This window comes from Puma concolor, chromosome D3 (assembly GCF_028749965.1).
Source record: "Puma concolor isolate L17-30 chromosome D3, mPumCon1.1.hap2, whole genome shotgun sequence".
NCBI classification, from domain to species: Eukaryota; Metazoa; Chordata; class Mammalia; order Carnivora; family Felidae; genus Puma; species Puma concolor.
Genome location: NC_141678.1, coordinates 31,217,738 through 31,231,456, shown reverse-complemented (window position 1 = coordinate 31,231,456; position 13,719 = coordinate 31,217,738). Strand labels below are relative to the sequence as shown.

At 39.2% G+C, this 13,719-nt stretch overlaps 1 protein-coding gene across 1 annotated transcript in view; it reads left to right on the top strand.

Moving 5' to 3' along the window:
* RNMT (RNA guanine-7 methyltransferase) overlaps positions 1 to 12,931 on the top strand; it is a 36,985-nt gene extending 24,054 nt beyond the window's left edge. The window contains exons 9-12 of the mRNA XM_025931268.2: positions 2,997 to 3,098; positions 4,465 to 4,498; positions 8,113 to 10,211; positions 10,449 to 12,931. Coding sequence (XP_025787053.1) covers positions 2,997 to 3,098; positions 4,465 to 4,498; positions 8,113 to 8,150 — 174 coding nt within the window. The 3' untranslated portion in view covers positions 8,151 to 10,211; positions 10,449 to 12,931. The remainder of the gene's footprint in view (positions 1 to 2,996; positions 3,099 to 4,464; positions 4,499 to 8,112; positions 10,212 to 10,448) is intronic.
* Positions 12,932 to 13,719: the final 788 nt, after the last annotated feature.

Here is a 13,719-nt window from a genome sequence, read left to right as displayed (position 1 = left end):
TCTTTCATGGTTTACTGGTTTCCTTTAGTGATATATTTGGATTTATTTGTCTTTATTCTTTGCTTATTTATTAGTGGTTTTGGATTTGTGGTTACCATTAGGTTTTTATAGAACATCTTCTGTATGCAGCAGTCTGTATTAACCTGATGGTCATTTGAGTTTGAACCCATTCTTTATTTTTCTCCTCTCCACGTTTTAGGTATATATCTTTACATCTTTTTATTTTGTGAATTCTTTGAGTTTTTATAGAAATACTCATTTTTACTGCTTTTGTGTTTCCTACCTTCATACTGTCATTTTTGGTCTTTCCACTTAGGACAGTCCTCTTCAATATCTCTTGCAGAGCCGGTTTAGTGGTCATAGAGTCCTTTAGTTTTTGTTTGTCTGGGACACTTTTTATTTCTCCTTCTATTCTGAATGATAGCTTTGCTGGATAGAGTATTCTTGGCTGCGTATTTTTCCCATTCAGCACTTTCAGTATGTCATTCTACTCCCTTCTGGCTTGCACAGTTTCTTTTGAAAAATCTCTTGCTAGCCTCATGGGTTTTCCCTTGTAAGTTAATGACTTCTTTTGCCTTGCTGCCTTTAATGTTTTTTCTTTATCACTATATTTTGCCATGTTAATAACAGCATGTTTTGATGTGGATCTGCTTTTGTTGATTTTCATGGGGGTTCTCTGCTTCCTGGATCTGGATATTCACTTTCTTCCTCAGAGTAGGGAAGCTTTCAGCTAATATTTCTTCAAATAAATTATCTGCCCCTTTTTCTCTTTCTTCTTCTGGGACTCCTGTAATACGAATGTTACTGCATTTGATGGAGTCACTGAGTTCCCTAAGTTTATTCTCGTTTTGCATAATTCTTTTTTCTCTCTTTTGTTCAGCTTGATTACTTTCCATTACTCTGTTTTCCAGGTCATTAATTTGTTCCTCTGCTTCTTCCACCCTGCCACTGTTCATTCCATTGGGTGTGTTTTTCATTTCATTTATTGAGCCCTTTATCTCTGCTGTGTTATTCCTTATCTGCATTAATGGCCTCACTGATGATGTCCTTCATTTTGTCCTCAAGTCCAGTGGGTATCTGTATGATCATTGCTCTAAATTCTCCATCAGGCATATACTTCTATGTATTTCACTTAGGTCTCTGATCGTGGCCTTGTAGTGTTCTTCATTTGGGACAAATTCCTCTGTCTTCTCATTTTGTCTAAGTCTCTGTGTATTAGGAAAGTCAACTATATTTCCTGTTCTTGAGCATAATGGCTTTATGAAGAACAAGTCCCATAGTACTGCGCTGTGCAGTGTTCCCTGGCCCCCAGGGCCTGGCACTTCCAGGAGTATCTCCGTTGTGTGCTGTGTATGCTCTACTAATGTGTCCTGGTCTTTTTATCCTTCACGCCAGTTGTTTGCAGAGGTTTTTTTTTTTTTTTTTTTGCCTGTTGTGAGCAGGGTTTGTTCCCTAACCTGAATGTGGGACATTTTACCTAGGTGTGCTGTGGTCTGCTTGTGAAATGGGACCTCTTGCCACTGCCCCTGGAACCAAGGCCCTGTAAAACACCGGCTAGGGAGATGAATTGTGGCAGGGGGTTGGGCTGGTCTTCTGCTAAAGGGGGCCCATCTCGCTGGGACTAAGGCAAGCATGACTGGGAAGGGCGGTTCCACTAGAGTATAGGCAGGGCAAGGCTTGGTGTAAGAAGTTAGGTAGTGAGTGTTGGAGTGCATTGGTTCCTGCACATGGCTCTATGTTTATGCTGAGGGGTGGGGGAAGGAAATGGTGCCAGCCAGTTCCCTTGTTCCCTTAGGGGTCTGTTTGTGAACATAGTCTCTCTGGGACACATTTAACCTCCCCGCTGTGTGGTCCAGGCAATTTTCAGATGACTGTTTCCACACTGTATGTCTGCAGGCTGTTTGCCCTGCCTTTTCTCCAATAGCAGGTTCAGTGCCCTCTGAGCTCTCCCAGAGCCAAGCATGCTGACCTTTAAAACTCCAGGCTTTAAGCCCCACTGGTTGCAGGAACTCATAAAATTCAGGCCTTCTCTATTTCCAAGCCAATGGCTATGGGAATTTGTTCTCCCTGTGCATTCCCCTATGTGTTGGTCTGTCTCTTGCCCTTTTCTGCGACTGCAGCTTTCTCCCCACCAGAGTGGCCACTCTTGGTTTCTGTCCCGAACCATGTCTCTGCCTTTCTTACCTTCACTGTGACCTTTTCTCTACTTTTAAGTTGTGGAGTTTGTTTTGCCAGTCTTCAGATCAATTTCTGGGGTATTTAGGATGATTTGATAGTTACTTAGTTGTATTCATGGGACAAGGCAAGCCTAGGGGCCTATCTCCCCACCAGCATCATTCCTCTCGGCATTTCAAGTTTTTCATCTGTATTCTAATTTCTGTTCATGCTTCTGATGGCTATTATATCACCATAATGTTTAAATTAATATTTAGCTCTTTTTTTTTTTTTAATTTTTTTAATGTTTTTATTTATCTGAGAGACAGAGCATGAGCAGGGGAGGGGCAGAGAGAGAGGGAGACACAGAATCCGAAGCAGGCTCCAGGCTCTGAGCTGGCAGCACAGAGCCCAACGCGGGGCTCGAACTCATGGACCGTTGAGATCATGACCCGAGCTGAAGTTGGACTATTAACCGACTGAGCCACCCAGGCGCCCCAATATTTAGCTCTTTTGATAATAACTTCCTTCAGTTTTGTGTTATAACAGGAAAACTTTCACTGGGAGTCAGGGAGATGCAAATGTTTGCTGCTAAGTGGACCAGTTTTGTCCAACTGTAAATATCCTATGATTATCATCAAAGTTGACCATAACACCTGCTTTGTTAGGAGAGGATTCTCTTCACCCATTTTTTTCACATTTCAAAAGTATGTGTAGTTTGTATTCCTGAAATAATACTTAAGGATTTTCTTAAGTATTGTTTTTTTGTGATTTAGTATTTTTAATTCCGAACTGTAAGTTTCATTTAATTGCCTAACTAGGAATTTCCCTTGTTTCCCTAGCCATATCCTGCAAACGAGAATTCCAAACTTGCTTCTGAGAAGGTGGATGACTATGAACATGCAGCAGATTACATGAAAAACAGTCAAGTAAGGTTACCTTTGGTAAGTTTTCATTTGTAGCATGTTTTATAGAAAATGAAAAAAAAAAGCATATAGTATATGGAGACTTACAAAATTATTTCACTGGTTTACAAATCAGATACATGTTAGTCTGTTTCCCCTTTTTATAGGCATAGAATATAAAATAAAATGTATTTCAGTACTGAGAACTGAGTCCTATTTCTGAGGCAGTAAGGATGGGGAGAAAGTTGTAAGCTTGGTTGGAGAGTTCCTTACTGTATCATTATATCTTAACCTGGGCACTGCTGACTCACTGTGTTCCCGAGGTAAAATTCAGGGGCTCATGAACATTGATGGAGAAAAATTACATCTCCATTTTCAATGACTTCTGCATGCAAGCTCACATTTCTTTAATTAAGAATGTAACAGTACCACAGTGGTATTAGATATAGCTGTGATTGTCATCAATAGAAATTACAGATATTTTCATAACACGTTTCTGCTGAAATCTTAGACTATTGTTTACATTTATCACTTCTTCAAAATCACATTAATTACTGGAATGGCTACTCTATCTTGTTAGTCTAAGGACATGGACAAAGTAGCACATATATTACTTTATCAATGTGTTTTTTAGTATTTTAGTAACTAAAATATAATTTATTTCTTTTGTATGATATGTATGTTGTGATTCCTTTGTAAAAACACAAAAATCTTATTTCTTCCTACAATGCTATTGGATGTTCAAGAGAGGCTTTTTAATGTTTTCATTTTCCACATTAAAAATATAAAATTGATGCTTTTTCCAATTATACACACACACGAATACCCTCTTTACACAGATTCACCCTTTGGTTGAGAATCAGTAGTTTAGAGAATTAGGCAGGAGAGCACAATTGAGAGGATAACATTAAAGTCTCATTGACTTTTTTGATATATTTAGATCACAGTAATATTAACAGTAAATTATGTATACAGTTGACCCTTGAACAATGTGAGGGTTGGGTTGCTGACTCCCCATGCAGTCAGAAGTAAGCCTATAACTTTTGATTCCCCAAAATGTAACTAACAATAGCCCAACTGTTGACCAGAAGCCTTACCAGTAACATGATCAGTTAATACGTATTTTGTATATGTATTATATACTATATTCTTATAGTAATGTAAGCTAGAGAAAAAATGTTATTTAAAAATCATAAGGAAAACATGTTTACAGTATGGCATTTATTGAAAAAATCCACATATAAGTATATCTGCACAGTTCAAGCTTGTGTCCTTCAAGGGTCAACTTATATTTATAGCGAACTAGGGTTGTTTGGGCACTTCTGTCCATTGTTGAAAAATATGTGATTATGTACTTCCATATTCAATCTAAAATGTTCTTTTTTTTTTTTTTTTTTAATTATAGGGAACCTTAAGTAAGTCAGAGTGGGAAGCCACAAGTGAGTATATCATCAGTGTAGATTTACAAAGATTGTTTCAGAGTGATTGTTATAATTTGAAAACTTTGGAATTTTTTGATATATGTTAGTATGTGTGTGTGTTTTATGTTTACACAGAATCCCTATATGTGTCTGACTCACTTTTTCTTGCACAGCTATTTAGTGCCAAGAGAAAATATATGCAGGGCATTCCTTAACATAAACTTTCATGAGCATTATTTTTTTTTTTTAAGTTTATTTTATTTATTATGAGAGAGACAGCATGAGTGAGGAAGGGGCAGAGAAAGAGGAGAGAGAGAATCCCAATCAGGCTGTGTGCTGAAAGCCTGGTGCAGGGCTCCAACCTGCAAAGCCATGAGATCATGACCTGAACTAAAACCAAGAGTCAGAGCTTAACCGACTGACCACCCAGGCACCCTTAACATTCTTAAACATTTTCATTACCTAATTGTTACTACATAGGCATCTGTATTTGCTGTTTTTACCTCAGATTTCTTTGGAAATTTTGGCTTATGGAACACTTCCATGTATTTTGTTTCTAGCCACTCTGATGTTGACTACAAAGGCATAATTAATAAGTACTAGAACATTTAGTGAAGCAGCAATGAGCAGGATATTTTAGAGGGATGTGTGATTGGGAAGGGCCTGGTACAAAGACGTTCTGAAGTGAGATACCTGTCTTTGGAAGAGAAGTCAGAGGCCTGGCAAATCTGTGAAGTCCGTGGTTCTTCAGCAAATGGATGCTGAGAAAGCATCACCCAGGGCCTCTGTGTTAAGATGATAATACCCTAATGTGGCTGCCCTGAGGACATAAAAGGTAGTTCCCACTGTTCATTTAAGTATTTGTTGATTATGTTGAAGGCATAAGTGGTAATCGGAGACAATCTATTTGATAAATGTTGAGTATTAACTTACATAAAGTTCTGTGAAAGGGCTTTGGGGGATAAACAAAGTAAACAGTTGCAGTCTCTACCTCCCAGATGTTTACAATCTAATGGAAGAAACAGACACAAATAAATGCAGTGCTAGGCAAACTGTTTTAAGTGCTGAAGTTTCTATAATAGGGAAAATAGCTGTAGGAGAGCCTAAGGAAAAGTAGTAAAATTTGGGAAGTAATAATAGTTGGTATAATTGAATATTTAACATGTGCTCAAGCATGACTGGAGCCTTTTCATATGTTGTAACTTATTTAATCCTCACAACTTTAAGGGTAAACTAGTCTCACTAATATCTCCTTTTCACAGATAAGAAAGCACTTAAATAACTTACCTGAGGTCACAGAGCTAACCCAACTGATTCATACTTGTACCCATGGCCTCATGGAAGCCTGTGTGAAGGGATTTTTCTTAGGACTTGCTAAATTGGAGAGAGAGGAAAAGGAAAAAATACAAATAGAGCCAACATGTTGAGCCTGTTTGTCCCAGAATATTGGTGCCCTTAGTGGAAATGGGATTAGAGGACCATCAGACTGAGAAATGTGTGCCTAAACCTGTACATTTCATTACTTTTCCCAAAGTGGAGACTTAGGTATCTTAGACATCCTGCCAGTCCTAAAGTATGATGTAAGGAAAACTTTGGTCAAATGTCGTGATGGTGGTACTAGGTATAGTTTAGAAATGTGTTTCTGTATCTCAATGTGGACTTTAGTGATAGCATGCAGATGAAGAATTAGATGCCCCCAGACAGTGGAGGGAGAGATAGGTTAAGAGATGTGAAAAGCAGTAGGAAAGGAGCAGTGGCCACATTGCAGCCAAACTCTAGCATGTCAGGATCAGTGTGGTCTTTCATGAATTACACTATTCTAGACTGGAGGATTTGTGGGCTGGAGTCACAGTCTGATAAGTAGAAGCTGTACTTCAAACTCCTACTCATCTAATTAAACTATTACCAGAACCTGTTGCTCCTCTAGAAGATTCTTTAAATGTGAAAATAAAGTAGAGAATTGTTGCTTAATTGCTTTTATACGTGGTTCAGGATTTATTTCTTTAAATTCCAAGTGAAATGCCTACACAGAAGGCATTTTAGAGAGGAAAGAAAGTTATTAATTGTCGATCTGAAGTCAGACACTGCATCTGAGTGATTTTAAATGACCTTAGATTTAGGGAAGGTCAGGATTGCTGGATTGTCTGCCGTAGGTACCAGTGTGTTTGGGGTGGGTAGGACTGGAGACAGATCACTTGGAGTGTGGGACAAGCTAAATAACACTGCCTGCTCCTAAGTCCTGTGATGTACTTACAGATATCTTAGACTGCTTTGCTTCCTTGTCTTCTGGAGGAATCTGATGTGTTGCTATGACCCTGACTATTCTCTGTCTGTCTATATACTGTGTTGCCAGCAGTATTTAATTTCTTTCTAAGTTTATTTATTTTGAAAGAGAGAATGAGCAGAGGAGGGGCAGGGGGCGGGGGACAGAGGATCCAAAGTGGGCTCTGTGTTGATAGCCGATGTGGGGCTTGAATTCACAAGCCGTGAGATGATGACCTGGGCTGAAGTCAGATGCTTAACTGACTGAGCCACCCAGGTGCCCCAATATTTCATTTCTCCTAAAAGAAATTAGGAACTAGTAGGTAAGAAACAGAGAATAGTATTGCCAAAGTAGCACTTGGAAGGACTGGTGTGGTACTCCTGGACAGCTTGAGTAAAAAGCTAGAGGATCAGGAGGTTTTTACATGGTCTGTAGTCATTCATCTGTACCCTGTTCAGAAGTTAACTCATGAAGGGAGGACACCAAGGTACATGGCCTACTATCTTGACTTGCTGGCTGAGTGTCCCAGTGTATGCCCTGAGCATCCTTGTGATGTTTTGAGGATTTTTCTTCTTTTAGATGTTTGCTCACCATAAAATCTACTGGTATCTTAGAAGATATAACAGATTTGAACTTCACTGTGATCCAGAATGAGGAACCGTAGATGCACTTAGGTGTCTTTGAGTAAACACGTGCCAAAGCAGGAAACCATATTTAGAGGAGAGTATTCTTGGGGCTGGAATATCACTGTTGAGCCAGATAAATATCTCTAAGCATCAGTTATCAATATCTTAATTATCAGTTATGTAGCAAAAGCTACATAGCTTTTGGCTCACTTTCCTTATCAGGCCCTACAACACAATAATTGGGTAGGTGGATGAATTTTAACATGCACGTCATGTATGTTCCATATAGTATGTTCCTTATAATTCTTACTAGTGTTTTTTTGAATAGAAAACCTAGAGAGTCACTGCCAGAAGTCCTCGAGGTAGTGCAGCTATCCTACCCATCTCGTTCCAGATAGAAAGAATTAAGTTATAAGATTTTTTAATTTTAATTTTCTTGGTTTTATACTTTTAATTTTTCTTATCTCAAACTGTTTTTAGAGGTGTTTAGAACTGTTGAATTGGTTTTCTCAAGAGATGTAATGTCACTATTATAGTAAGTAGATATATGTTTTCAGGTAAACAGATGTAATCCCATAGCTACTTACATATGACTCAAAATAATTGAGGACCCTTAGAAATAATGGGATTTTTCCCTTCAGAAGCTTGAGAATTTTCCCCAAATTATGAACAGGACTAAAATTGTACTGTTTAGCATGACGATATGAGAAACCAAACTCTAATTTCTATTACTTTCTTTTTAGGTATTTACTTGGTCTTTGCATTTGAGAAGCAGCAGTGAGCACATATACAGTAGCCCCAGGACAGCTGTGGCCTGTCTTGTACAGATTTGCGTGATCCATCCTAGATTTGACAACTTCCTGTTTGTTTGTTTTAATTAGTCTAAATGTGCAGGACGCTGCCGGAAACTCCAGTGTATAAATTCAACATTTGCTGTCTGTGACAGATGAACTTTTGTGTGTGTATATAAGAATGAGTTGGGACCTTTGTCTTTAAAAGTCTATTTTTAAGTAATGTTCTAAGAATTCCATTTGCCTCTCTACTCTCTTAGCGCATAAAAATTATAATATGACTTGTTAAAGCTGCTGGACCCTTTCCACAGTGCTCTGATTTGTTTAATGTTTGTTTATAGTATTAAATTTATTGTAGTTGTAGAATTGATGAGGGAGCATACTGGTTTGCCGGGAGTGTGTGCTCATTTCTGTTTTGATGTATAGTGTTTTTCAAGATTAAATGGATTGTGTTCTGTACAACTGAATATGTTCAGTATACATCGCTAAAGTTACAAGTTTAAAACAAAATTGTAGATGCTCATAAAGTTATTTACCTAGAATTGTAGCCAGTTATTACATTTCACTGTAAATACTGTTTGCTAATACGATCTAATTTTGGAACTGGTTGGAACCTTTTAGATGCCAGCATAAAATTGTTTTGGACTTTAGGGGCTTTATCTTAAGAATTTCCTTCCATAACAATTAATGCTTCTTGTTATCAAGAATGTATTTAGACACATTTCCCTTTCTTCATTTAACAAAAATGCCATAGCTGTTTTTCTCAAAATTTAATGAACCTGTCCCATGTGAACCTGTTGCACATTTTCCTCAGACTTACGTATGAAACTGCAATAGGAGGATGTGACTAAAGGGAACTGACAAGCAGACTTCAGATTAATTCTCCCTGATGTCAGAGAGGATACTGGCACTGTGTGCTGTATAGATTTGTTACTCCCCTTCAGCCCAGAGAGAAGCAGTACCGGTTCTTCTATTACAATGTTGTACTTTGCGCAGTAGGGTCCAGCATCTCATCACCATTCAGAATTTGCATTTGCCATTTCAGAACCGTTACTATTTTCAGCCCTGGCTTCTTGCTTGACTCCTCTTCCAACAGACACCTAGGTGAACTGTTGTCTTTACTTTACATCACTGTTTAAAAAACTTGCCGGTGTTTAGATGTAGTGAAAAACTTACAGAGAACAAAGCAGAGCAATTGCGTATTCTTTTAAAAATCATTTATTTAATGCATAGGTCTAAAGACATTACTTTCTATAACTATCCAGAGTACTTGTTTAAAAGGTAAAGTTTCTTAATTTGTTTATATATGTAGATTATTCATGGTGTTGGAGTAACAGACCTTTTAACAAGAGAACACGGGTTACCTAATTTCTGTTCCTTCTGCAATCTGTCAACCTCCAAACTGTTACCGGTTTACAAAAATGAAGTCTTTTTGACTTATGTGGTGGTTTGCCATAAGTCATTTGGAGAAATAAATAATAGTACTTCTGACTGTGGTGGCTGCCATTAACTAACAAAGTTTTGGTAATGGTGCTGGGGAGGTAGGGATGGTGAGCTCTTAGTGTACATATCCAGGTTCATTTTAATTCTGGGGCAGGTACCAGAAAATGTTTTGATAGTTTGATAGAGGATGTAAAGCTTCTTTATCATTTCCTATCATCATTTTCATTTAATGGTCTTGGTTAATTCTAAGCAAGTAATAAGACGTTTTTAGCCTCCTGCTCTTTAGGATCCCACTGAAGGATGGAGTGTTTGATGGTGATACAAAGCAGAAAAGGAAGGTGGAGTCCCTGGAGCCTTCACTGAAGGGGTAGAAAGGAGCAAAGAAAACACGAGTGTATTGAGCAGATCTCTTCAGTCTGAGCAAGTAAGCTGTTGTGTGTGCAGGAGGCTTGCAGAGCCGTACCAGGAGGATGCAGAGTTCTAGTGTTTCCCTTGCCCCTGAGCTCTCTTGGTCTCATGGCTGCGTAAGCTCTTCCCCCCATTCCCTGATGCGTTCCTGCTGCAGCTAAGTGTCTGGGCAGTGACTCAGGGATAACTGTTAAGAAAAGGTGGATCTTGGGCGCCTGGGTGGCGCAGTCGGTTAAGCGTCCGACTTCAGCCAGGTCACGATCTCGCGTTCCGTGAGTTCGAGCCCCGCGTCGGGCTCTGGGCTGATGGCTCAGAGCCTGGAGCCTGTTTCCGATTCTGTGTCTCCCTCTCTCTCTGCCCCTCCCCTGTTCATGCTCTGTCTCTCTCTGTCCCAAAAATAAATAAACGTTGAAAAAAAATTTAAAAAAAAAGAAAAGGTGGATCCTGCCCATCATCTCCCATCACCATGGTAAAAGCTGGGAGGACTTAGCACCCCTCCCCCCCACCCCCACATACCCACAGTCTTGAGAGTTTGGGGATTTTCCATTCAAGACTTGTAACTTATGAAGAGGACATGGCTCTTCACTGTCAGGTCAGTGATGTGTGAGTAGTTGTGGGAGTGACTACAGGCACTCCAATTTGTCCTCCAAGGATGAAAGTGAAATGATCAAACCAGCCATTTGTGAGAGGACACAACCTAAGGATTGGGAGGATTGGTCAGGGAACATGGCTGGATTTTGGCATAACAAGAATACTCAGGTTGAAGTCTTTGGGCCTAGAATACACTAAAGGAGAGGTACTGTGTAGCCACAGCGTTCAGGGAGACAAACCGACCATTTCCAGCTGCATCCAACGCGAAGGGGTCCTAACCTGTACACTATAGCCATCTGCAGGTAATGATTGCTCTTCCAGTTCCCACCAAGCCTCTGGTTCCAGTGTTACTCCCCAAAGAAATTTGACTTCTGTTAAGTAGTATGCATGATGACTCTGAAAGGTAGATTACCAGTACAGAGTTTCCTAGCCTCCCTGGTCCCCAAACTTGGAAATTGAGGAAATGTGATTGCTATTTAAATTATGATAGCATTGATAGGCATCAGAGCAGAGGTGTACCAAGTGACGGGCTATGAGACGGTGCAATGTTGGTCAGCAGTGGAGATGCAGAAAAAGCATTGTCCACTATCGGAGGTCCAGATTTCCAGTCTCATTAGTTCTGGGGATGTGTTCTTTGGCCTGTTTATTGCATCTAAGTTATTTTTTGGTAGATCTTCAAGTATCTTTCTACTGAAGATTTGGCTTCTTCTGTAGGTCTAAGAGGAAATGCCAGTGTGAATATTCTACCGACTGATTATTATTTTGCATTGTGATAAACTGACTTTTTGTTGTCTACCTCAGGCTTTGTATGTATTGTGAGCCAGTCACTGCCAACACTTCTGCATCTTCAAAGTAAAGGCCAGATCCAGAACCCAGGGCCCTAAATAAAAGTTGTACTAAAATGCCTGTGGTGTTTACTGGCCCTTTAGTCAAATAGGAAGTATAGGTATATGGAATCACCACCTCCCTAGATGCTGTTATGTCAGAACTACACACCTCATTTCTCACCCTCTGACAGAGCAACATTCCTGATTCCTTGAAGGCAGTCAGTGCAGAAGCTCCTACACTTATTTATTTATAGATATACGTGACTAGGCTGGGGGGACAGCCAGCTCTTCACCTTCTCAATTTCTCCTCTGCTCCCATGTAGCCCTGAAGCATGGGTACTTGCTCCTCACTGCAGTACTAAGCAAGTGTGGGATGCCCAAGGAATGCCCTCCTCAGTTTGGGGAGATTTTTGGGTTAACCCCAAAGCCCTCATCTCTAGATTCATCCCAAGCCATGCTTGGGGACAGCATACCTTGGATAAAGCCAGGTTGACAACTAACATTTATTGGGTCAGTTATTTTTCTAAATCTTTTATATGTTAATTCATTTTGATTCTAATAATGATTTGAAGTAAGCACTAATCCCTATTTTAATAATGAAACTGAGGCACAGAGAAGGTACAAATTTGCCCAAGGGAGAGCCAAGATTTGAACACCCATATTCCTCAAGTCCAGCCTGCACCCCAATCTCCAGGGGTGTTAACAAAGACCCAGATGACTTCTCACCCGTGCACTACCCACAACTTGAAATGTTAACTGGTTGGTGCTCCAACCTTTTGGTTCAAACCTTTGATATTTAAATGTTCCCTGAGAGGAGCATTTATCTGAGTAAGAGGATTTGGGGCAGAGAGAGCAGAAGAGCATTTGAGTGTCCTAGGGGAGGAGGGTTAAAAGTGAATAATCAACAGGCAGGAGGGCAAAGATCAACTTGGACTTCATATTTTGGTAGACTTGCTCCTTTAGCAACCGGCCCTGTAGCAAATCCAGTTTAGTCTGCATGTTAGGGAATGGGGGATGGTTCTTTTCCCACCCTCATCATTTGGAAGTGGCAGGAGGTGGTAGCATAAGTGTGAGAGAGTGTAGCCAAAGGGAGAGGTCAAGAGAAAGAATCACTTCAGTCTGAGTTGATTAAGCAGAGGCAAATCATTTTGTTTTAAAATTTTTAAGTGAAATGTAACATATACCAGTCGATTTTTCACAAATGGAACACAAATACAGTCATCACTTAAATCAACAAACTGTTACCACCAACCCAGATGGCCCCTCATGTTCCCTTCCAGGTACTACCTCCCCAAGCATAACCACTATCTGACTTCTAAGAATATAGAGTAGATTCGTCTGTTTTTGGACATCATATAAATGGAATCAAATAGTATGTATTCTCTTATATCTGGCTTATTTGCTCTACATTACGTTTGTAAGATTTTTGTTGCATGTATTTATATGTGGTTCCTTCTGTCTGTATAGTACTCCATTGTGTAAATAAACCACATATTTATCCAGTGGATGTTTGGTTCATTCCCAGGTTCGGAACTATTATTGATAGTACTGCCTCAAATATTCTAGTACATGAATTTTGGTACACATAGGTACTCATTTCTGCCTAACATTGTAATTACAGGGTCCCATTATGTACATTATATTCAGTTTACTGGATACTGCCAAACAGATTTCAAAAGTTCCAATTGCCCCACACTTGGTAGTGTCAATCTTTGTCATTTTATTCTGGCAGGCATGTGGTGGTATCTCACTGTGGCTTTAGTTTTCACTGATTATTAATCAGATTTCATTTCACTTTTCATATAATTCTTGCCTTTTGATTATCCTCTTGTTAAATATCTGTTCAGGTTCTTGCCCACTTTTCTGTTCGATGGACTATCTTTTGTATTGTCTTGTGGTTTTCAAAAATATATCAATTTCGGATACATGTCATTTGTTGAATGTATTATGTTGTGAGACTATATGAAATATACATATAATACATATGAAAATAAGCTGTTAATTTTAATACAGTATACCAGTGTTCTCTTTCATAGTTGGCATATTTTGCTTAAGAAATATTTGTCTATTCTGAGATCATGAATGTGTCCTATGTTTTCTTCAAAATCTTTTTTGTTTTACCTTTTACTTTTAAATCTGAATCATACTGATTTTTTTTGTTAATAATGTGAGGTAGGGTTTAAGGTAGAAGTTTTCCTTTATGGATTTTTAGCTCTCCCAGCACCACTTCTTGATAAAAACCATCTTGTTTCCCCTATACCACTGGTTTTTTTTTACCTTTTTGATGTAT